The following is a 25,408-nucleotide window of genomic DNA, read 5'->3' on the forward strand; positions in this document are numbered from 1 at the left end:
CTTGGCTTGTATCCAAACTTCAAGGTTTAGTTTACTCTCAATTAAAATTTTATGAACAATCTCAAGAATAAAAGAAACGCTAATGATCATCTGTTCAGATTAATTTCTGCAATAGCAATTTGGCCGAAAGAACTTCAGTCTGATCTTCTGGAGTTTTGCACAAGCTTTTTGGAGGATCTGATGAAAACATGTAATGAGTGAGGGCTTGAGAGTTTGTAAAACTTCAGTTATTAATGCAATAGCCTTTTAAAATTTTAGTATAAAAGTAAATTACTTCCTTTAAAATACCTGATTATGAACAATATGAACATAAACATCTTTAATGTTCTGAATTATCTAAATGCCTACATATTTACTGCTTAGAGATAGTTCCTCAAATATTTAGAGTTTTTATTTTTATTTATTTTATTTTTATTTTTTTTGTGGTATGCGGGCCTCTCACTGTTGTGGCCTCTCCCGTTGCGGAGCATAGGCTCCAGACGCGCAGGCTCAGCGGCCATGGCTCACGGGCCCAGCCGCTCCACGGCATGTGGGATCTTCCCAGACCGGGACACGAACCCACGTCCACTGCATTGGCAGGCGGACTCTCAACCACTGCGCCACCAGGGAAGCCCTAGTTTTTAAAATGATACCATTTTGTTAATATACTTTGGTTAATGTATCGTGTGTCTGTTTGAAAAAGGTAGGACACTAAAGACAAAATTCTTTTAAGTGTCAAATAATAAATTTGGTATATGTAGACTGAAATGGAAACTGAACGTAGTTTTTGGAGTCCAGTGGGAAATGTTTTAATCATCTATAGCTCCTAGAAATTTTTTTTTTGGCTTTCTGTGCTTTTTAGCCCTCACAGATCAAGTTTAGCTGTTTACCGGTGTCAAGAGTAGAATGCATGCTAAAGCTGCCATCCCTGGACTTGGTGTTTTCTTCAAACCGAGGAGAACTGGAGACTTTAGGGGCTACGTATCCTGCAGAGACTTTATCCCCTGGAGGTAATGCTCCTCAGAGTGGAACAAAGACCTCTGCAAGCAAAACTGGAATACCAGGTGTGGAAACATTCTTTTATTCAATTGGCATAAAGCCAAGTATTATTTTAACAGTAATATATATTGCCAAATAAATAAATTTGGAAAAGGAGAATATTTGAGAATTAGAGTACCTGTAGAAAAAAATCTATAGTACATCAAAGTTTTGAGTGTATTTTATTACAAAGGAATGGCAGTGGGATAGCATTTTGTTGGTGGTTTCACATACACATTACATGCACTATGAGGTATGAATGATAATGTGTTCAAGTACTTCTGAGTGTTTGATTTTATGCTATATTTTTACATTACAAGTAATCAGTGTTGCAAATGGTAAATAAGAGATTTAGTATTATCTTGCAAGGATTTCTTATCACACTGAATTAAAAGTATATCACATTGTGTGTGTGTGTGTGTATAAAAAAACTTTAATGGTAAATTTTGTTACCTACCTCAAATGTTTGTTTCATGAAAGGTTTAGTTTTTAAAGCAGAACTAATTATTTCCTGATGAGATAGTCACACTTCACTGTATTAAAACTGTCATTTCTGCCCTAAAAATCATTTAGATATCACAAATGCAAAAAAATAAAGATTTTCTTGGACATTTTTAAAAAGAGAGACTAGAATGAATGAAAATTGATGAGAGAACTAATGTTCAGTGGTTTTAAGCAGTGGCAGGGGGATGCGGGGGTGGGGGGGGGTGGGCGATTCTGCCCCCAGGGGATATTCTGCAATGTGGAGAACCGGCTAAAGCGAAACATTTGCTTTGCTGTGTAAATCTCTGAAAATTTTCACAACAAAAAGTTGGTATTTTAGAAATAAGATTTTTGCTAATGCCATCGCCCACTGTCATATTACACTTAGCTCCTAAATATTGCTGCTGGAATTGTATTGTAGTCAACATGTTGGAGTGGTAGTGCTGGTTTTGAAAACATATTTTTTTATTATAAAATTAACTCATTGTTCATTATAGAACATAAAACAGAAAAGTATCAAAAATGAAAATAATATCCCTTTATCATTTCCTACCTACTCTCTAGCATTTTTGTGAAGATATGATCTTCTTCCCAGGAAAAACTGAAATATGGTCTCTTCTGCTATGTAACTTTCAGAAATTTTAAATATAGTTTTTCCCAAATTAAGTATTTATCTCTAACATAACTTTAATGACTGTATGATATAACATCATTTTGATCATATATTTGAAACTCCCTGGGCTTTTTGTTTTTTATTTTGTGAATAATATGGAGATGAGTATCTCTGTATATAAATATTTTTAAACATCCATAGGATTAATTCTTAAAAGTGGAATTCCTAAGTCGGAGAGTGCAAACATTTTAAGGTGTTTGATATATTTTACTCTCTAGTAAGACTATAAAGATTTCTGCATCTTCACCAAAACATGTCAAACGCCAAGTTCACTGTACTCTTCTCAACACTTTCCTTTAAATTTATTTTCAATCATTGTTAATATGATTGACTAAAATGGGATCTTATTATTTTAATCTATATGGTTACTTTATTGGCTGTTTGACAGAGGGGGATAAATATGCCCATGCCCATTTCTCTGTTGGGATATTCACCTTTTTCTTAATGACAAAATATCACAAATTATTAACACAAATCATTATAGCAGTATATATGTACTATGCTAGAAATATATAATGAGAGGAAAATAAAATGAGCAGCTATTTTTATGTCCACATTTATTTTAGAAAATTAAAGAATGAAACAGCACCCCGTATTCTATCATCATAAAACATGCAAGAAGGAATGATGATGAGAATAAATGTATAAGAAATGCAGGTTACGACAATATCCATTCTTTTAAAGGATCTTTATTGAACTTTACTGAGTTCTGGGTCAGTACTAGGGGTCGGATATACTGGAGTTAACTTAGCTACCAGACATAGTGCCTGCTAATATGGAACTTCAATTGCATTTGGAGAAACAGATAATAAGTAAACAAACCTGTTTTAAGTGGAAACATGACGTAGGTTAAGTATGAGTTAGCCAAGCAGAGTTGGGGGAATAAACACTCCAGGTACAGAATACAAGAATTCATGAGGTAGGAAAGATTCTGACAACTCTGAAAAATAAAAAGAATAAAACTAGTATAAGCGGAGCGTGGTGAACAAAGGGTATACTGGCATGAGCAAGATTTATATAGATAGGAAAGAGCCATATCATTCAGGGAAGCCACCGAGAGGTTAAGCAGGGAAGTGGACGTGATTATCACTCACACTTCTGGAACACCAGTCCAGCTGCAGTGTGGCAGTTGCTTGGAGGAGAACAAGAGTGGAGGGAAGCAGGGGGAGAAGTTGGCCATTTCAGGGGCCCAGAATTGATCACTGTTTAGGCTAGAATAGCAATAGTAAGATGGAGGAAAATGGACATACTTGATATATGTTGTTAGACATAGAAATGATATGGTGATAAATTGCATGATAGGAAGTTAGAAGTGGGAAGGATGACAGATAACTCCCAGGTTTCTGGCTATTTGCCTGGAAGTGTTACTTACAGAGATGGGAAATACTGGAAGAAAAGCAGATTAGGGGAAAAGATCAGTTCAGTTTTGGACATGGTAAGCTTTGTCTTACCATGTCGGTGATCACATGTCTGTGATCCATTCTAGTGGGATGTCAAGTAACCAGCTGCAATATATGAATCCAAAAGAAGTCTGGTCTGGAGATACGTATTTTAGAATCACGGGCAAATCATATAAAGCTCCATTCAGACAGTCTCATTTTTTCTGTGTTTAAAGCATATTTGGAATTAGTCTGTCCACCCATGGTAGATGTTGCCAATGAGGGCACGTAGCTGCCTAAGAGAAGGAGATCTTTAACTTTCTCTATTTGTGTACCTTACTCTGTTTCCACTGCTTCTGGGAAATGTGGACTCCAGCTATACGGCTTGGGTTTTTAACAGTTCATTCTTCTTCTCCATTGCTTAAAACCCAGATGTTTTGTATCTCTTCCACAGCCTGCTTCCTGTAGAACAAAGGAGAAAAGAAACATGAAACCATGGAGTTGGCCAGTCATATGTATAAATAATTATTTCAAAGATGAAGAGAATATTCAGCCTTAGTTTACGAAGTAAATTAACTGGAAAATCCATCTAAGTCCTCATTTTAATTTCAAGGATTTAATAACTCTATTGATCGGTTAACGTTTGACTATTTTCACTTTATTTTCAAGTCATGTTTGTTTCTTGAGACTATGTTAGTGACAGTTTTTAAAATTTTCTGTGGCTTATAAATATTTTGGTGTTCTTGTGTTCCCTGTAGGTTTGTCAGGATTAGGCAGCCCTCTTGGCAGAAGTCGACATAGTAGTAGTCAATCAGATCTGACCAGTTCCAGCAGCAGTTCATCTGGGCTGAGCTTCACTGCGTGCATGTCTGACTTTTCCCTTTATGTATTTCATCCATATGGAGCAGGGAAACAAAAAACTGCTGTTTCTGGCCTTACACCTGGATCAGGAGGATTAGGTATACTTAGCATGTCTGCATCTTTCTCAAATTTATCTCATCTTTTCAAGCTTTGATCTTTTTAGAAATGTTATCTTTAATAATGGATATAAAATGAAATCAGAAACTTTTTCTTCTTGATAATATCTATTCTGTCTACATAATAAGTAGAAATATGAAATAAGTAATGTAGGTAAATCAGTTATATAAGAATTTTAAAACTCCAAATATTTTATAAGTGATATACACTGCAGTTGCTTCAGATATGAGGTTACTTATGTTACTTAAATTTTAAATGTTTCATCAAATCACTATTTGTATAAAAAATTGTATTTTATAAATAGCAAATTTTTAAAGGGTGTGCATCACATTTGTTAATTTAAAATGAGACTATTATTACTAGTTATTTAGTGAACTTAAATTCCACTGGCATTTTAAAGTGCAGATTTAGGGGCTTCCCTGGTGGCGCAGTAGTTGAGAGTCTGCCTGCCGATGCAGGGGACGCGGGTTTGTGCCCCAGTCCTGGAAGATCCCACATGCCGCGGGGCGGCTGGGCCCGTGAGCCATGGCCGCTGAGCCTGTGCGTCTGGAGCTTGTGCTCCACAAAGGCAGAGGCCACAACAGTGAGAGGCGCGCGTACCGCAAAAACAAACAAACAAAAAATAAATAAAGTGCAGATTTACACTAAAAATGCATAGGATATTGATATTAGTGAATGTCTCTTGACTTATTTAGACAAAAAATAAAGACACACACTCCATGTCCATCCTAATTTTTGCTGGAGAGATGCTATAAAAATCATCAATTATGTTTATGGGCTTGACCCTATAAAATTGTTAGGAATGCCTAATGCTCATTAGGTCATTCTGTTTAAATTTTTACTCACTTAAGTGATGTTATTTGATAGCATATTCTAGCCTGTTGGATAATTTCATGTAAATAGATAATTGTGTGTGTGTGTGTGTGTATGTATACACATATATATGTGTGTGTTCATACGCATGTGTTTTTGGTTGTTTTTTGTTTTTTGTTTTTTTTTTAAAGGGAATGTGGATGAAGAAGCCACTTCAGTCACTGGTCGAAAAGACTCACTCAGTATAAATCTCGAGTTTGTAAAAGTGAGTTTGTCTCGGATAAGGCGTTCAGGAGGTGCCTCATTTTTTGAAAGTCAGTCTGTAAGCAAGTCTGCAAGCAAAATGGACACTACACTAATAAATATATCTGGTATTCAATTTTAGTTTTTTAATTAAAATATTGCTTTTCCAGAATTAAATAAGGGCCTCCTTTTTGTGTTTAATTATTAAATACATTTAGTAATATTAAGCATTTAATGATAAATTGATTTAAAGGAGAATAACTGTCCAGCCAAGTAATATCTCAGTCCAGGTAATCAATGTTAGAAATATGATTGCTAGATAAATATGTGGAAATATCACCCAAGCAAGGGCCAAAGTATGCCTAATTGAATCACTGAAAACTGCTTCTTCGCTTGTCTACCATGAATTGGTAAAATTTCTGACTTTTTGTTTGTTTGATTTTTTAATTATAAATTCTTAAAACACTAAGGAGAGATGAGTGTTGAAAATGTTTTACTTGGTGGCATTAGATCTTGAGTTGTGTGCATGTGTTGCCAGCTTTATAATTAGTTACATAACTATGGACAAATCACTTGCTCATTTTCTTTACGTTGTGATTTGAGTATTTAAAATTAAATGCATGTAGAACATTTTGAAGAATTCACAGTACTATGCAAGTGAAAATTTTTTTAATTATTAACCGAAAAGATATAGTAAGTATACTTAACTCACTGAACACAATATATGTTTGGTCACTCAGCAAACATATATTGAGCCTTTATTTTACAGTGAAATCGTGCCAGGCACTCTGCTAGATGCTTGAAGGTGCAGGCATGAATAAGGGAAGGTCTTAGGAGTAGACAAATGACAGTGCAGTGTGATAAATCCTATAATGGAGGTTTACTTAAAGAGGAGGAAACGTATTCTGCTTTATATGAGTGATCAGAGAAAGCCTTCACAAAGGAGATGATGTTGGGCCAGATCTTCAAAATTACGTAGGAATATCCTTGGCTATAGCAACATGGTATTTAATGGTACAGAAGTGTCAAAAAGTATGCTTTTGGATCATACTTTGATTCACTGAAGCTGAAGCATAGGTATAACTGAACATTTAGTTAGTTGTACACAGTAGGTGAGGCCAGAGGGAGAGAGGAGTTGGCTACAGGTAAAGCTGGTGAAGTAGCCCAGGACATGATTGGGGTGGTGGGGGACTCATATGCCAGGCTAAAGAATAGGGTTCTGATCCTTTTTGGGCGGGGAGAAGCCATTAGCATTTTTAAGAAATGGTATGACATTGTCCCGAAAGATGACAAAACTGTATTGTATGTTTAAAAATCTGTAGCGGGTAGATTTCATGTTGAGTGTTCTTACCACAGAAAAACAACCAAAATTATCTATGGATTATAAAATAATCTGTTTACATTTTTAAAAAAAGGAATGATGCTTCAGATTGACGTTTTAGGAAGGGAGCTGATGGTAGAATGAAAAGAGGTGGTAGAGCGGAAAGATGCTTGAGGAAGCTGTTGAAACAGACTAAGCAACAGGGGATGAGGGCCTGAGTTGTTATAGTAAAAAAGAGTAGAGGGAATGGTTTCAAGAGAAATATGAGAATCCACAAGCTTAAGGACAAGTTGTATGAGGAGCAGTAGAAGAGACAAGGATGCCTCAAACTTTGAGCTTAGGTGACTGAAGGGACAGTGAGGTCATTAACTTAGATAGAAAATAAGGAAGGAAATGCCTGCAGGACCTTGAGGTGAAAGGGTCTGGTAGGCAATTGGCTAATGGGCTGGGTGGATATGGGCTCAGACTGAAACAGACACTGCAGGTTTGGGAGAGGCTGACATGTAAATGCAGCCGAAGCTGTGGGGGAGGAACAGAAGGCACACGAAGCAAAAGCGCCAGTGTGCTCAGAGCAGAACCCCGGGAGGCAGCCATGAGAGTGCTTTCAGATTGACAAGTCGCCGCCTTCTGTCTAAAAGGAAAATCGTAGTTTTTGCCATACAGTTATTTGGTTTGCAGCTACTTTTGAAGAAGTTCGTATTCTAGCTCATCCTGATGATTCATTTCCCATATGTGAGAGGAGCTCTGTGTTAAAGCTGGAAGCTGTTTGTAAGGCCGATCTTCAGATCCTCTCTGAGAATTTCACATCATCACTTGATAATAGAATTCCAATTTGCCCTCACCTCAAAAATGGAACTAACAGTGCAGAATGTGCTATTTTTATCATTTGTGGAAGGAACACATTATCACTTACTAATCATACTATGTAGCTTATTTTGGTGTTTCATGATTGTAACAATTATAATTCGGTTGTGTAATAATATCATGTCCTATTCTACCTACCATGTGAAAATATTAAAGGTGTTGGAAATGTGTTCTAACAAACTTTATTTATGTGTCAGCTGTTTGTGATATAGGGTCTGCTTCCTTTAAATATGATATGCGCCGCCTCAGTGAAATTCTGGCATTTCCAAGAGCCTGGTATAGGAGGAGTATTGCAAGACGCCTATTCCTCGGAGACCAAACTATAAATTTGCCAAGTAAGCTTGTTTATGTAATTATAAGTTATACTTAGGCTGCTTTTCATTTTGATTACAGTAGTAACAAGATCCATGATTGATAACACAACTTTGTCTTAGTTGGTAAGTTGTACCCTGCAATTCTCTCTCACTCCTTCAGCAAATGTCAGTGGAGCCCCTTTAATGTGCAAATAACCACTGGGAATGCACTAGCACTGGAGGTCACGAAATACTTGCTCTCTCCGGGGTTCAGTTCAGCTGATTTTTATTCTGTGGTGATAACCCTGCAATCTTTGTAAAATCTGGAGACGCAGAAACACATTTAACCAAGTTAAAACCGTGGTTAAACATGGAACACAGAATATACTGGGGACATGCTATCACATTGCACTTTTTCTCTTGGACTTAGATATTGTTGTGGCATTACACTGCGTAAGTGAAAGAGTTAGCGTGATACAGGAGAAAATATCAGAAATCTGGGTCTGGGTCTGTTCCCTCATCTGTACTATGGGACAGAGGGCCTGTCCTACCGATCTCGTGGAGTTTCTGTGAGAAGTTTACAAAATAACATGCTGGAATGTACTTTGCAAACTGTACCTCATACAGTTGGCAGAGAACTGGCAGGAATATAAAATGTGATTAGAAATGGTGGAGTGGTGAAATTTCTTGTTTTATAACATGGTGATATCTATTACCCTGCTAATTTTGTTTTTGCTGTCCACTTTTCTGTTAGCATCTGGCCCAGGGACACCTGATTCCATTGAAGGTGTGAGCCAACACCTCTCCCCCGAATCTTCAAGAAAAGCTTACTGCAGGACCTGGGAGCAGCCTAGTCAGTCAGCCTCTTTCACCCACGTGCCTCAGTCACCTAATGTGTTCAATGAGCATATGACAAACAGCACCATGTCACCAGGGACAGCAGCACAGAGCCTAAAATCCCCAGCTTCCGTAAGGTCAAGGAGCGTGTCTGATTCTTCAGTTCCCCAAAGAGGTAACACTGCTCCCCTTGTTATCAGTAGCCCTCCAGTGACCCCAAGATAAAAATCTGAATTAGTTACTCCCAGACTTCTGCCCCAACTGCAGGAAGTTCTTCTCTTGCAGGTTTCTATGGAGACGTGGGGTTGGGGGAGGAACCCCAAACCCAACAGCAGACAAAGCACTTCACAGTGTTTGCTAGCAGAAGAGGCAGCTGGAGGGCTGGTCGCTTTCAAAAGGGATAGGGAGACAGGAATGAGCACATTGTTAGCGTGCACCACAGGAAGTACAACAAACCTACAGTGTTGCAAACTCCATATTGAAAAAGTCAATCTTTGCATTCATTCAGTCATTCTTTTATTCAGCCACTATTTTTTTTTAAACTCTCTTATGTGCTCAAGGCTCTACTTGTGTCTAAGTATATAAAATGAATGATGTCGTTCATGTTACAAGGTAAGATTAGAGTATAATGAGCCAACGCAGGACTCGGGATATATACTGAGTCCATTACGAACACACAAGACAGGCACAGCAGCCAGCCTCTGCATTTCAGAATGGTACCTGCCTTCCAAGTTCTCTTCTTGGCAGCAGCAACTTATGATTTTCTCCTTTGGTAAGAAAATCCCAGGGTGATAAATGATCTGTGCTGCTATATCCCATGCACGCCAGAATCTCCTCATGTAAGACGGAGGTCGTACAGAACTATGAGCTTTCAAGAAGTAAGGCTTGGCAACCCTTACTGACTGTCCAGTAAATGCTAACTATTAATATTTTGGAGGCAATATGACAGCTAGTAAATGTTAGGTTTTAACACAAGAATATCATAATTTTACTTTCTGGATTATAGTGATGAGTAGTTTTTGCTTTATAATCGGCTGAGCATCTATGTGAATGTACGTTTGATTTTCTACTTTTAGATTCACTTTCGAAAACATCAACTCCTTTTAACAAATCAAACAAAGCAGCAAGCCAACAAGGGACCCCATGGGAAACACTTGTCGTGTTTGCTATCAACCTGAAGCAATTAAACGTTCAAATGAATATGAGTAATGTAATGGGAAATACAACGTAAGCTATTCAGATACAAAGAAAATATATTTAATCATTAGTTGTAATTTTTCTAATTGTAGTAAAGCAATCCAAAACCTTTTTTTAATGCTGAAATGTTTGAGATAGTGAAGACAGTAGATAAAAGATTATATACCTTGCTTAACCTGATAATGGTTTAATCCTAAAGATATTGTAACATAAAAACCGCATGAAATATGTGTTCTAAAAAGATAGAAAATAAGGAAATTAGCATAATTTTCTAGTTAAGAAGAAGGCTTTATCATTAATGTTAATATTCAAATGTTTACCATAGTTTTTATAAGAAATGTATTGTTTCATTGTCCAACTTTTTTGAAATCATCTAACTCCTGTTTTAATTCATTGACATGGGAAGCCATATGTCTAATTAATAACACTTTTTCTTTTTTATAGCTGGACAACTAGTGGTTTGAAGAGCCAGGGCCGTCTGTCAGTAGGAAGTAATCGAGATCGAGAGATAAGCATGTCTGTTGGTCTAGGAAGATCACAGTTAGATTCTAAAGGAGGAGTAGTTGGAGGGACTATAGATGTCAATGCTTTGGAGATGGTTGGTATGTTGAAATTTTACAACTGAACAATACGTTGAAGAAAAGTATTTGAAAATTGATTTTGATGAGTTTTTCCCATGAGGCATTTCTGTGAAAAGTAATTATTGTTTCTATTTTAGCTCATATTTCTGAACATCCAAATCAGCAACCCAGTCACAAAATTCAGATTACTATGGGTTCTACTGAAGCTCGTGTTGATTACATGGGCTCAAGTATTCTCATGGGTATCTTCAGTAATGCTGATCTCAAGCTCCAGGATGAATGGAAAGTAAATCTGTATAATACACTGGATTCAAGCATGACCGATAAAAGGTATTTAGTAAAATACTACTTTTTCAGTACTTGACGTGACTACTCAACATATTTTCTATCATCCAGTGAGAAAACAGAAACCATTTTTCCTGCACAGTGATTTTATATCATACAATTAATATGAATGAAAAACTGGTGGGGAAGAGACTTTTTCTTGTGCTTTTAAACTGTCTTCTGTAATATATATGATAAAAGATTCTGTTTTATGCTCTAGTGAAATTTTTGTCCATGGAGATCTGAAGTGGGATATTTTCCAAGTAATGATATCAAGATCAACTACACCAGACCTGATAAAAATAGGAATGAAGCTGCAGGAATTTTTCACTCAACAGTTTGACACCAGCAAACGAGCTCTGTCTACCTGGGGACCAGTTCCTTATCTTCCACCTAAGACAATGACTAATAACCTAGAGAAAAGTTCACAAGAACAATGTAAGAGTTAGAAGGCTAAGGCTTTATATATGCTTTATCTTTCACTAAATGTGTGTTAATTTAAAATAATATCTATATACCATACTTAAAAAGTGGTCCATATGCTTTTTATCCTGCTCACTCAGCAAAGTACCCAATTTCCTACCCACCAATGGAATTAGAGGCCATCATTTGGGAAGTCATTCATTCATTATCTCCTCCCCCTGCCACAGCTCATCTACAATCATGCCATTATTACAGATTACATCACTACATTACAAATTAATTCTTACTTTATTACGTAATTACAAGTTACAACTAATGATTAGATATATTTTTTTATTTCTGAATAGCTTACATTGTATTTCCCATTATATTACTCATGTTCATTTGACTGTTTTAATACATACAACTATACTCCATGCTCTTGAATACTAAATATGACAACACCACGTTCTGGTTTAGAGCGTGGACTATGGAATCAGAATGTCTGAGTTTGGATTTATTACGTGTGTCATATTAGGCAGATTTTCATTCAGTAATTCAAATTTTTATTATGTATCAACCGTGTTCTTAAGCACTGTTTTAGGCATAGGAGATCTACTAGTAGAAAAAATTCCTACCCTCATGGAGCTTACATTTTAATGGGAGAGACGGACCACAACAAATCTGCTAAGTAAGTTAAGTATGTTAGATAATTTTAGGTAGAGAGAAATGCTGAGAAAAAGAACAAAGCAGGGGCAGGATCATAGAGTCTGTGATACATACTGTGAGGATAGCTGTTTGAGAAAGGGTGGTCAGGGAAACCTTTTCTGAAGTGAGAGCTAGGCTAAGATCTGGGGAAGAGAGTTCTGGCCAAAGTGGGCTACTGAAAGGTGCAAAGCTCCTACAGTCGGGAGGAAACTTGCTTGTCTGAGGATCATCGAGGTGGCCCACGGTGGCGGAACAGAGTGAGCAAGCAAGAAAATACTGGACATGAATTTAGAGGCCAAAGATACGATGTTTAGTATGGCGGGTAGCTACTGGAGAGCTTTGAACAGATCTGATAGTATCTGATTCACTTTTTAAAAAATAATCCTTTTTAAAGCATCACTCTGGCTGCTGTGTGGGGAACAGACCAAGGTCGTTAAGAAGGAAAGTAAGGAAAACACTGCAAATAATTACCATTACCATTGCTACAGACTTACATTACCATTGTAAGGATTTTTCTGAGAGTCCAGGCAACAGACAATGGTGGCCTTAACTAGAGTGATAGTGGTAAAAGTGAAAAGTAGTCAGAAGCAGGATAATTTTTCATGATTATCACATAAGCAGTACATGTGCATCGGGAAAACAAATGAGAAAACATATACAAGCAAAAAAAAAAAAAAAAATCACATTCCACCCAGAAATCATCACTGTGAACACTTTAGAGTATATACTTTCAGATACTTTCCTATGCGTGTGTATGTGTATATATATATATATACACACACACACATACACACACATATATGTACTTTTTTTTTTTTTTTTTTTTTTTTTGCAGTACGTGGGCCTCTCACTGTTGTGGCCTCTCCCGTTGCGGAGCACAGGCTCCGGACGCGCAGGCTCAGCGGCCATGGCTCACGGGCCCAGCCGCCCCACGGCACGTGGGATCTTCCCGGACCGAGGCACAGACCCGTGTCCCCTGCATCGGCAGGCGGACTCTCAACCACTGCGCCACCAGGGAAGCCCCCATATATATGTACTTTTTACCAAAACATTATTCATTGTTTTGTAGCCTTTTCCAGTCAACAGTCTCGAACTTTCCATTGTGCTAATTATCTCCTCTAGCCACCTCAGCACAGTCCACGACTGATCTAAAATTATATTTACAACTGGTTTGTCCAAACCAGTATATCCAATTCAAGATCACAGATTAAAAATGGTTATGTTCCTTTACTATTTTTAAATTCAGTATAGTCCTTTTTTTAGTGACCTGACTTGCTGAAGAGACTTGGCCAATTGTCCTGCAGAATATCCTACTACTTTCTGGGTCTTTTTCAGTTGCTTCCTTGTGGTTTCATTTATCTTGTTCCCCTAGTTCCTGCTTTTCCTTTACACTAGAATTGGTATCAGACATATATACAAATAGTAGAAGGGTGTTCCCAAAAATGCATGGCCTGGATTCTTCCAAAAAGTCTTTGTCATGGGAAACAGACAAACGGGCTTAAGGAATTGTCTTAAAGGAAGCTAAAGAGATATGCCAACTAATGCATGATCCTTGCATGATCATGATGTATGATCCTTGGTTAGATCCAGAATGAGAATTGTGGTAAACAGCCAAAAGGATAGTATTGGAATAAGTGGGAAATATAAATATGAATTGTACAGATGACCCTTGAAAAACATGGGTTTGACCTGTGCAGGCCCACACACAGATTTTTTTCAACAGTAATGAATGCTGTGGTACTACGCCATCTTTGGTTTGTTGAATCCTGAGGAAGTGTGGATGTGGAGGGCCAACCATAAGTTATGCGTGGACTTTCAACTGTGCGGAGGCTCAGTGCCTCTAATCCCCATGTTGTTCAGTGGTCAACTGTGTATCTGATTAGTTCTTCTTGAATTTTAATGTGCCTCTGAAACACCTGGAGAGCTTTTTAAAATGCAGATTCTGATGCAGTAGATTTGGGGTGGACGTAAGAGTGGATTTCTAACAAGCTCCCAGGCGATGTTGATGCCACTGGTCCTCAGACCTCACTTTTGAGCAGCAAAGGGTATAAAAGATTTTTTTTCCAGTACTTGAAATCAGGGATCTGCCTTTGATTTCTAGGCCTTCTAATCACTAGTTCACTTAACCCCTCTTCTATTTCACTTGAAGAGTCTAGATGAAATACCTAGTTTACAAAGATACTGTGAGAATTACATAAAATTTCATGCAGGCACTTTGTAAATCATTAATCATTACAGAAGCATTAGTTGTAATTATTATTAGCAAGGTGCTCCTTTCCTGAGTTCTAGCCGTCCTTACACAGCATCTCTTCCCAGACTGTATCCTGATTAGCTTCTGCTTAATGTTCACCAGGGACTGAACTGTTGTTTTCATCTGTTATCTGAGTCACTTCAGCTGTAGAAAGTAGCCACCTGCTGTCTTCCTACCCAGCATTCAGGATGTTCATGGGATATTTCAGGGTCAGTGGTTTTTTGTTTTCTTGCAGTGCTCGATGCAGCTCACCATCGACATTGGCCCGGAGTATTGAAGGTGGTGTCGGGATGCCACATATCCTTATTTCAGATTCCATTACCAGAAGATGGAATGCAGTTTGGAGGATCAATGAGCTTACATGGAAATCATATGACACTAGCTTGCTTTCATGGTCCAAATTTCCGTTCAAAATCATGGGCCCTTTTTCACTTAGAGGAACCAAATATTGCTTTTTGGACCGAAGCTCAAAAAATCTGGGAAGATGGTAAACTGACACATTTTCAGCTTTCACTTTTCCCCATCTTCTTGTATGATTATATATGACAAAGTAATTTTCTTTTCTCATATCTTTTATCTGTTTTTCTTACGGTATTTCTGAAATCCATCTCTATTTATTATCATGTATCTGACAATGTCAATGTCAAGGAGTTCACTGCCAATGAGTCAGTATCTATAAAGTCTGGGACATGTTAAATGACTTATTTCTGAACTTACCATCTCATTCTGTTTCTTACTTAGGCAATTAAAGTTTTTGTTGCTGTGGCTGGCCATAGTCATAATAATAGTTATTGTAAAAATTTCTTATAAAAACATGAAGAAAAAAAAAAAAAAGAAAAAAAAAAAAAAAAAAAAAACATGAAGAGAAGACACACAGTGGTAGTGTAAGGAAGTTACTTGCCAGTCAAGACTATTTTACAAAACTTTTATGGGCAGGCTGTGCTTTTACCTCTATTTACAGTTTCTTTTAGCTTTAATTTTCTACTCAGTGGTTTCTTAATGATGAAGGAAAAAATGGTTGATGTTTTTCATCTTCTTGGGGATAGATCCAGTTACAACTAAAAGAAAAAGTATTTGTGAATTTTTTTCTCTCTTATGTACTGAGTTTTACACCCTTCTCTATCTATGTATGACTTACCTAGCTAAATCTATTGCTCTAGGGCTACAACTTTTCTTCCATCTAAATATACTTTGTTACATTGAGAAACTTGTCTTTCCCCTTTAGGCGCTAGTGATCATTCTACATATATTGTACAAACACTGGATTTTCATCTGGGCCATAATACCATGGTTACCAAACCATGCGGTGCTTTGGAAAGTCCTATGGCAACAATAACCAAGATAACAAGGCGTCGCCATGAAAATCCACCCCATGGAGTAGCAAGTGTGAAAGAATGGTTCAATTACGTTACAGCCACAAGAAATGAAGGTTAAAAGTTTGATTCTTTGGAGAGATTTATTTTGTTTTCTCTGTTTTGGCTCTGGTGACTGTGTTTAGAATTTAAGTGTAGGGAGAATTTCCATTTCTTCAAACAATTTTTGTTTTATTCCAGCTGCCTTAAGTAGCAATATTAGTACATGATGCACCACCCTAGTAGTGCAACAACTCATGGACTAAAATTATTTTAGATGTAACTGAAAACATTAAAAATAAAATTGGTTTAAATAAATGAAATTAAGTTTATTATAATTGGAAACATTTTTATAGTAATGTTCACATTGGAGGTTTGGGAAAGTTCTTATACAACTAAGTAACAGAATACCAAAAATTAAGGTTCAGGATGGCTGGAATAAAATGAAACTAAATATTAGTATTCCTATGAAGTCATAAGTTTAAAGAGAGTGCTTTTGACGAAGTTTTTAAATTCATTTTCATTTTTTAATTTATTCATTTTTTTAATCCTCTCAGAATGGAAAAGAAGATGGCTTGGGCCTCATGGAAAATAGTTGTTACGCACAGGCAACCCTAGGGATCCGAGACCGTTAAAAATGTTCTCAGAACAAAGGAAGATAAGGAAGTAGATTCACGGGTCTTGTAGTAATTCAGTCATGAAAATTCTTATTCTGCAGCTGTTTTTGTGTTAAGAGTTTAGAGTACTGCTTTTACCAATCATTTCGTCTGTATTAAAAAGCTGACTAGACTGAGACATGTTAAGACTTGAATGTTTTACTTAAAAAAGACCTCCTGGGACTTCCCTGGCGGTCCAGTGGTTAAGACTTCGCCTTCATTAAATTCAGATACGATTTCAATTGAGAATAATATTCAAAATTCAAGAAACAAAAAAACACATTTTACTAGATTTATCCAAAATCATGTTATAAAGCTTCAATACTGAGAATAGTGAGATATAAATTTGTATATATAAATGTGTCCATATTTATATCTATAGAGGCATATAACTAGTCTCAAAATCAAAGCTTAAATATGGCTCTTTTTTAAATGTATTCATTTTCCAGCCTTTTGAAATGATAAAAGTTCTGTGGATCAGTGTCATGAAAGCTATATGCTTATCAATGCCTATTGGTTTGATTCTTATTGTCTTTATCATTATGCTTGTAGAGCTAAACCTGCTTCGTAATGTTGATGCTAATAACACTGAGAATAGCACCACAGTGAAGAATTCTAGTTTGCTGAGTGGATTCAGAGGATGTTCTAGCTACAATCATGAAACAGAGACTATCTTTGCATTACCAAGGATGCAGCTTGACTTTAAATCTATTCATGTTCAAGAACCACAAGAACCTTCATTACAGAGTATGTGGAAAAACAATCTTTAGTTTCTAAAGATAACCAAGAAAATTCTAAAGGATCTTAAAACTTCTTTTTTTCCCTGAAGGTTATTTTTGTAATATAATATAATGAAATTGATCTTCTGGTTCAAATTGATTGATATTCTTACCAGCTATATGACCTCTGGCAAATAATTTACTCCATTTGTGCCTCTTTCTCCTCAAATGGTGCTAATGGGACTTCATCGGGTTTTTATGAGTAAATGGCATATACTTGGAAAGTGCTTAGTAAACTATCATCATCATCATTCTGTAAGTCATATACAGAAATTGCATTTAAGTGGAGGCATTTACACAGACCCATGTAAATCCCTTGTTAATGGGAAGAGGAAGGGACTTATTTCAATAATCTTTTACTGTAAAAGAACTTTGCCATTGCAGACGCCAGCCTGAAGCCAAAGGTAGAATGCAGTGTGGTGACAGAGTTCACTGACCACATTTGTGTGACGATGGATGCTGAGCTCATCATGTTTCTTCATGATTTAGTGTCAGCTTATCTTAAAGAAAAAGAAAAAGGTGGGTAACATATTGGTTTTTGTTTTTGTTTTTTTTTCTTTTAAGCTTCAGGAAGGGCAGCTCTCACTACGATTTATATGGATTTTTATGGTCTAGTGATAAAATGGGTAGAATATGTCTCCTTCCTCTATGAGTTACAAATATCAATAAAGTATTAGTAAGACTATATGATAGACTTTCTGAGTATCTGCCAGGTACATTTCATTTTTTTCTAACCATATCTCAAACTGAATGGTGTTTTATACTTTACAAAATGTTTCCATATATGTTCTGTATATTATCGGGTCTAGTAAGATAGTCTCACAAAGTTGGAAAAGAAAACCTCTTTGAGGAAATATTGCTAGTCAAAGTGAAATGACTAGAGAAACAACTACATAATAAAGTTAGCAAGAGTTACATACATAATTGGGAAAACTGAATTAAATAAGAAGATATATCTGTCTCGAATGCACAGAACATTATCTTTTTTATAAATATTTAGACCTCAGTAGTGGTGTCTTGTTTTCATGAGCTAGCTAACATTGGTTTTACTCACTGGAAACTTAAATGTTGGCCCACTAAGAAACATATGGTGACCCTAATATCCATATGGAATTGGCTAAATATATTATGGTGTGTCCATACAATGAAATGAAATACTCTGTAGCTGTTTAAAAGAATGAGGGAGTTTAAAATGTCATGATATGGAATGCTCCCCAAATATATGGTCTTTATTCACTCAATAAATATTTATTGTGCAACTATATGAATATACAATGGTAAAAACAACAGATGTGCTTTTAAAAAAAACTGCTTCGAAGAGATGAAATTTGTTCGTCACACTATAATAACTGCTTCATTTTTTCCAAGAAGAAATATAAAATTTATCTTGTAGATATTTCAAAATAGCTTCATGATGAATGTTTGAGTGAAGAAAACAAAGAGATTATCAAAAGACCATATGGAAAGAGTGTAAATATAGCATACATAAATTGAATTGCTCTTCCATTACTATTTAATCTAGATGTGCCAAAAATTCAGTGAGAGTGAAAGCAATAATGATGGCTAGGAGAAATCTATGAGCCATTCAAGTAAGATGACTGCAGGCGTATAAGAGGAAATGTTATGCATAATATGCATAGATTCAGTCTTCACATAGGGCAACAAAATATACTGTCACTGTTAATCCTCTTGTTTTTCCCTCTGCCTTATTTAATATTTAAACTTAATGGGGAGAAACACAGATTCTAAATAAAGCTGTGAAGTGCAGAATTCTTTTCTAGTCTACCTAGGTATGAATGCCTGCCAGATTTCTTTCCCTCAGGTATTATGTGGAACCTTTGTCACTTTATGAAATATTGTGTTGGCCTGCCATGAACTGTATTTCTTTTAAAATACATTTTTTATAGAAATTGTTATAAGACATTATTTCAATGAGAAAAGAGGAAATAGGGACTTGATGATCGGACTTACAGTAACAAAATTATTACTTATGGGGATTTTAATTATAAATAAAATATTTTAATAGCTGTAAGTATATTATTTTTTAAAAAAACTAAAAGCAGGTAGTGTTGGGCAAAATAAATATAAACATGCCTCAGAAAATTGTTCACAGCATGTAAGACTAGAGCAGAATCAACATATTCCTAGAACATCCAGATAAACTGTAGTACTGTAACCACCATCAATAATAAACAAAAGCAGAGCAACAGACCAGGCAATAACTGAAGACATCTGTATTCCGATGCAGTGTGAGTACAGCTTCATTCCTAGGTTCATTCCCAATCAGTATATTATCCCACTGCTAATTAACAGTTGTAACCAGAGCTACATAATACATATTTCATATTAATCATTATTTTATGCCCAATTTGTGTCTTGAAAACCTGTGCCCTGTAGAAATGCTGTATTTATTAAAGATCATATGAAAGCTACTTTTGTCCCAGATTCAATTTTAAATATATCATTTAGGATCACCAATTTTGAAAGACTTCATTTTTCATAAAACATTTGAGTACTCAACTATGAAGAGTGAAAAGACTGCTTGGCTAAAAACCTCCTAAGTTAGTACAGCTGTTCAAATATAAATATATATATATATATAGGCATTAACATTAAAAAACCATTGAGCTGTACACTTAAACGAGTGAACTGTATCTCAAAAAAGCTGTTAAAAAGTCATCCACCCACAGGCATTTTTTTAGGAGCCCTACAACTGTCAATTTCAGTGTCCTATGCCTGCTATCAAATAAATCTCAGTATTCTTTTCTGTATGTTTTAGGCACACAAATACATGTAAAACATGTGCTATTACTCAAAAATAAATGATGACATGTTATTTCTAATTCTTACAAGAGAATAAAATAACTTCGATATTGTCTTTCTCCAAGAAATACCAATAACTGGCACTTACTTATGGCTTATTTTTAAATATTTTTTAAGAAATGTAATTAAATGAGGCTTTGGCCAGTTTATAAATAAAAACAAATGGAGCCAATTACTTTGTTCATTTAGTGACTTAAAATAAATTTATAAGATATGTATTTGCAATATTAATATATCATTTTCCTTATAGCTATTTTTCCACCTCGGATTTTATCTACTCGACCAGGACAAAAAAGTCCAGTTATCATTCATGATGAAAATTCCTCTGACAAAGACAGAGAAGACAGCATCACTTACACTACTGTGGACTGGAGAGATTTTATGTGCAATACATGGCATCTAGAACCCACTCTTAGGTAAGGAGTAGGTGTACATATTTACTTATTTCCTATGAGATTATTGAGAAAAAGGTTATAAATAATGCAGCAGGTTAAATATGGTTTACCAAAAAATATTTTTATGTTAGTCACTTATAACCTCTACAGCTTCTGACTGATATTTTTGCTGCTCCTTTTTTCTTTTGTAAGTGCTTCTAAGCAAGGCAAAAGAAGCACAAACAACTGAGAATAGCTCCGTGCTGACTAGCTATCCAGTGTGTGACATGACATCCTGTCAGTTAATCAGTAAAAAATGAGTAACTCTACTTTTGCAGTTGCTATTATTTTTTCACCATCTCAGCGGGATGTTATTTTCAGGTGTTTGAGGTAGCTACAATAAACTGTTTTGTAAGATGCAGAAGTCATACATCATCATTAAGGAGTCATTACAATTTCCCACATATGTCATGACAATGTAATAGAACCTACAGTGTCACAGTGTCTGTCTGCATACTAAGCAGTATAAAACCATCCTGAAATGTCAGATTTAATTCAGATTTAGGTTCCTTTACTATGTCATGGTCTACTACAATCACAATCCCAGCTACATCACATTGTTTTCATATCAAACTTTCCAAAGTATTTTCTAGTTTTAATTACATTAAACTTCTGCTGTAACTAGTGGTACTTGCTTTGTATGTCCTTGTGTGTGATTTAACACTCACAACCTTCCTATTATTTTCCTCTTTTCTCTCATCTGGTTTGTTAATCAAATTATAACTGTCCATCATGCAATAACAGTATCAAAAAAAGTCCAGCACAACATTCTGAAGAATGATACATATTTCATTTAGACAATGTTATTATTCAGATATATTTATGCCACAAAATCATTCCAAACTAGTAAGATCTCCATTATGCAGTGAACTCCTGTATAAGTAGAAAGTAGTGACTTTGTGTTAGTAATTTGTATTTAATAAAATATGTTGTAACCAAATCAGCAATACACTTTGGTATTAATAGTACATATACTCATGAGAAATATTAACAGTGTCAATATTAAAATACTGCAAAGGTCCTAATACAGAAAACTGTTCAGTATATGTAAATCTCAATAAATATAATGAAATTGACTATCTTTTAATTTAAAATGAGAATAAAAATAGTTAAATTTGACATAAACATATATATATATATATATATTTAGATACCTATCAAGAGAGTAAGCGATACATATATATATATATATATATATATATTTAGATACCTATCAAGAGAGTAAGCGATATGGTATAGTGGTGGAGCATGTGGTTAAGGGCTTCAGCTCTAAGCCCAGCTACCTAGCATAGTGGCTGAGTGACCTTGGCCAAAGGATCTAACGCCTCAGGTGCCTCATATGAAAAATTTGGAAAATGGTATTACCTACCTTCCAGGGTTGTTACAATGGTTACATGAGTTACTTAATGGAAAAAGCTTACAACCATTAGAGTTTTAGCAGACCAGTGCTTAATACCCTCCTTTTCCCTACCTAAAAGTTCAAGATCAATTGAAACAGCAAGAGGCAGCTGGAAATCAGAATTACAGCTTTAATACTTATAAAGCTGATAACAGAATATGGTTTGGTATCAAGCAACAATGTCTTTCTATTACAGAGTCCAGGCTTGGACTTACTACAGGGTCTCAGTGATGCAGAACTCAAGCAGGAGGGGGGTGCAGAGGGACACTAGAGCTTGTGGTCAGCAGCCTTGGGCGTCACCTAGCTGCAGGCAGCCAGGAACAGTCCTGGGCTGGCTATTTAGGGGCCTGTCCTTGAAAACCCTGTGGCATGGAGGAACAGTTCAAAATGAGTGGCTCCTGAAGAGCAGGTAGGGAGGAGGGTACTGAACTACATTACTCAGTTCCTCTGTTAATGTGCCAATCACATAAATCATCAATAAGGGGGCAGAGAAAGACCAGGAGTGTTTCACTAATGTGTTCTTCTATATGGAAGAAAACAGAATAGGGAGAAAATGGTTCTTCCTTCAAACATATTTAGCACATAGCAAACACTTAGTAAATTTTAGCCTTTTTCTCCCAGCTTTATCGAAGTATAATTGACAAAACAGATATTTTAAGTGTACGACATCATGATTTGATATACGTGTACATCATGAAAGGATTCCCCCCATCAAGTTAATACCATCTTTTAGAATGAGCCAGATGGCCTTTAAAGGTTTAAGATGACCATGTAACTTGAGGCCTAAAATAAATTAATCACGATGAAATACACTAAATGCCGTTGCTGTGTAGGCTCACACATTTTTTGAGTGCTGTTACAGTGAATCCAGGAACTGTAGGTTAGATAACCATTTGCATCTACTGAAAATACTTTGTCTTGAACCTACCTTCAGGACTGTGCCAGGGCACTGTACTTCTAATAATAATAATTTATAATTATTTTAGATTAATTTCTTGGACTGGAAGAAAAATTGATCCAGTAGGAGTTGATTATATTCTTCAAAAATTGGGCTTTCATCATGCCAGGACTACTATTCCTAAGTGGCTTCAAAGAGGAGTCATGGACCCACTGGACAAGGTTCTGTCAGTTCTTATTAAAAAACTCGGTACTGCACTACAGGATGAAAAGGAAAAGAAAGGAAAAGATAAAGAAGAACACTAAAAATGTAACTTGATCTGTGAACAAATTTTGATTCTGTCCGTTAAACTTTATTACACTGGAGTGTTGGGTTTTGGGGTTTTTTTTTTTTTTTGTATAGTAAAATTATTTTAAATATAACTTTTAAAAATTCTAATTTTGTGGCCATTATATTAAAAGTTTATAAGTAAACCTGTTTATTCCAGTTCCACCATTCTGTATACCGTGAAGTACTGCATGATAATGTAAATTTTGTGAAAAACTAGATTAAAATATACACATCTGCTCAGTAAGGTTTATAACTGTATTATGTGCAATATGATTCCTGCATCTTTAAAATATTTTCAGAATAACTGTGAATTTCCTTTGTTATTGGCCATAACTTTTAGAAAAAAATTTTGTTGATAATGTGACTTTTTGTTTTTTTGGACATTAATTGCTTTTTCTTTTTTTTAAGTGTAGACTTGTATAAATACCTATTTGTATATAGTTTGAGTAATTGTGATACAAATACATACCACTAAAGTATTGTTTGTAACTATTGTAATAAAGTCACAATAATTGGTTTCAGTCTGTAGTTGTCTGAGACTTTTCTTCCTTTTATAGCTTATTTTTATAATTAATAAACAGATGCCCATCCAGTGTCAATTACTGTTTTCACTGAAAATAATACTTATAAAAAATTATCTCAGGCTTCCCTGGTGGCACAGTGGTTGAGAGTATGCCTGCCAATGCAGGGGACACGGGTTCGTGCCCCAGTCCGGGAAGATCCCACATGCCGCGGAGCGGCTGGGCCCGTGACCCATGGCCACTGAGCCTGCGCGTCCGGAGCCTGTGCTCCGCAACGGGAGAGGCCACAGCAATGAGAGGCCCGCGTACCGCAAAAAAAAAAAAAAAAAAAAAAGATACATCCCTGTGTAGATACTAGTTTCCTGGCAGTCTGCTAAAATTGTATTTTGAGTATCATGTACCTTATCCTATTCTAGTAAATCACATTATACATCCAGATTTTCTATAACATTCCAATGATGTAACAAAATCTAAAGGATTTTCTCATATAAAGATCATAATTCCTGGCCCACTTTAGACCTGGGATTCACAAACCATCTGTAGTGAAGAATCATTTTTTTTAAATTACCTATATGTAGCACCAAATATAAATCTGCAGTGCCAATCTAAACTGCCAAAGCAATACTTATAAAATACAGTAAAGATCAATTATTCAAAATGAAAACATTTAAAAAAATACTCAAGAACATATAAAATACAAGCTCAAATTTTTAATTTTTTACATTCAGTTTTATTATTAGATTGAAGTGTGTTCTATCAATTGCTGTAAGAACTTCTAAACGCGTACTCTCAATTTCTATACTTCTTGTAGAACATTAATAATTCATGGACTGGCCTCAGTCCATGGACTACACTAAATAGAATTGCTCTAGAACCTTCTCTATCCTCACTATGGAATGGTGTCCTCTAAAGTTTAATAGAATAAACCTGATATTGCCTGTGTGGACTTGTCATTTTTCTATGGCAACCGGGAGAGCCATACTCAGAATGCTGTGCCCTCCACACAGTGAGAGCTAGTTACCTATCTCCCTTTGTCACTAGCACATATTTTAAAGTCAGTTGAGAATCTTTTTTGTTGTTGTTGTTCCCATTTTGGACCTCAAGCATAGAGTATCCTTAGCCAGAAGTGTTAGATGGATAGACCGTCCTCAACTGAGCAATACTCAATAAGTTCTGGTTCTGTGAATTTTGTCTGCTTTACCTGTGTAGGTCAGAGTTGAGCAACTCAAGGCCAGGAAAGGCTCTGAACTCAAATTCAAACAAACAGTTTGTTCAGGCAATGATATGTGACAAACCCTAGGAAAGCTCTCAGAAGAACCATCAGATATTGGGAGGCATTTCTGGAGTAAGATGCTGTTAAAAAGTGCCAAAGAGAGCAAATGCTGTCAAAGAGTGATGGCAAGTAGACTCTGGTCGTTAGGTGTATACCCCGTGGTCTAGATGTGGGGAGTGGTGTTAGGAGGTAACAACAAAGCTTAAGCTCTCAGAATGAATACAGGGTGACCGGTCAGGTCATCAAGTCAACTGCCAAGTGAAATGGTACAGGATAGACAAGTTGCTATAACTAATTCTCTTTGACAAGCTCCTTTCCTCGGCTTCATGTTTCCACTATGAGTGCCTCCCAACAGAATAATAACAATTTCTCCCCCAACCTGCTGTTCACTCCTCCCCAGAAGTGACTTAATCCATTTGGTGCTCTAGAGAAAAGAAAATGAATGAGCCTATTCTCATTTCGTCTTTTGAAGCCAGCCTGCCTGCAAGGAGGATGCAATGCTGATTTCCTCCCTTGTGCATGCTGTAAGGGGCAAGCTGGATTTGTCCAGCTTGCACTGATAGAATGAGGAAGTTTGTG

The 25,408-nt window shown here is 36.1% G+C and overlaps 1 protein-coding gene across 7 annotated transcripts in view; it reads left to right on the forward strand.

Annotated features, from left to right (window-relative positions):
• BLTP1 (bridge-like lipid transfer protein family member 1) overlaps positions 1-23,561 on the forward strand; it is a 207,117-nt gene extending 183,556 nt beyond the window's left edge. For 6 of the 7 annotated variants that reach the window (XM_059067561.2, XM_067036610.1, XM_067036616.1 and 3 more), the window contains 15 exons: positions 842-1,043; positions 4,311-4,511; positions 5,535-5,714; positions 7,969-8,106; positions 8,819-9,076; positions 9,978-10,128; positions 10,543-10,700; positions 10,817-11,009; positions 11,224-11,441; positions 14,600-14,851; positions 15,590-15,793; positions 16,925-17,119; positions 17,536-17,670; positions 20,225-20,390; positions 22,794-23,561. In XM_059067561.2, coding sequence (XP_058923544.1) covers positions 842-1,043; positions 4,311-4,511; positions 5,535-5,714; positions 7,969-8,106; positions 8,819-9,076; positions 9,978-10,128; positions 10,543-10,700; positions 10,817-11,009; positions 11,224-11,441; positions 14,600-14,851; positions 15,590-15,793; positions 16,925-17,119; positions 17,536-17,670; positions 20,225-20,390; positions 22,794-23,010 — 2,868 coding nt within the window. In that variant the 3' untranslated portion in view covers positions 23,011-23,561. The remainder of the gene's footprint in view (positions 1-841; positions 1,044-4,310; positions 4,512-5,534; positions 5,715-7,968; positions 8,107-8,818; positions 9,077-9,977; positions 10,129-10,542; positions 10,701-10,816; positions 11,010-11,223; positions 11,442-14,599; positions 14,852-15,589; positions 15,794-16,924; positions 17,120-17,535; positions 17,671-20,224; positions 20,391-22,793) is intronic. The other variant, XM_067036614.1, reaches the window with a different exon arrangement.
• Positions 23,562-25,408: the final 1,847 nt, after the last annotated feature.

This window comes from Kogia breviceps, chromosome 6, assembly GCF_026419965.1.
Source record: "Kogia breviceps isolate mKogBre1 chromosome 6, mKogBre1 haplotype 1, whole genome shotgun sequence".
Classification (NCBI taxonomy): domain Eukaryota; kingdom Metazoa; phylum Chordata; class Mammalia; order Artiodactyla; family Physeteridae; genus Kogia; species Kogia breviceps.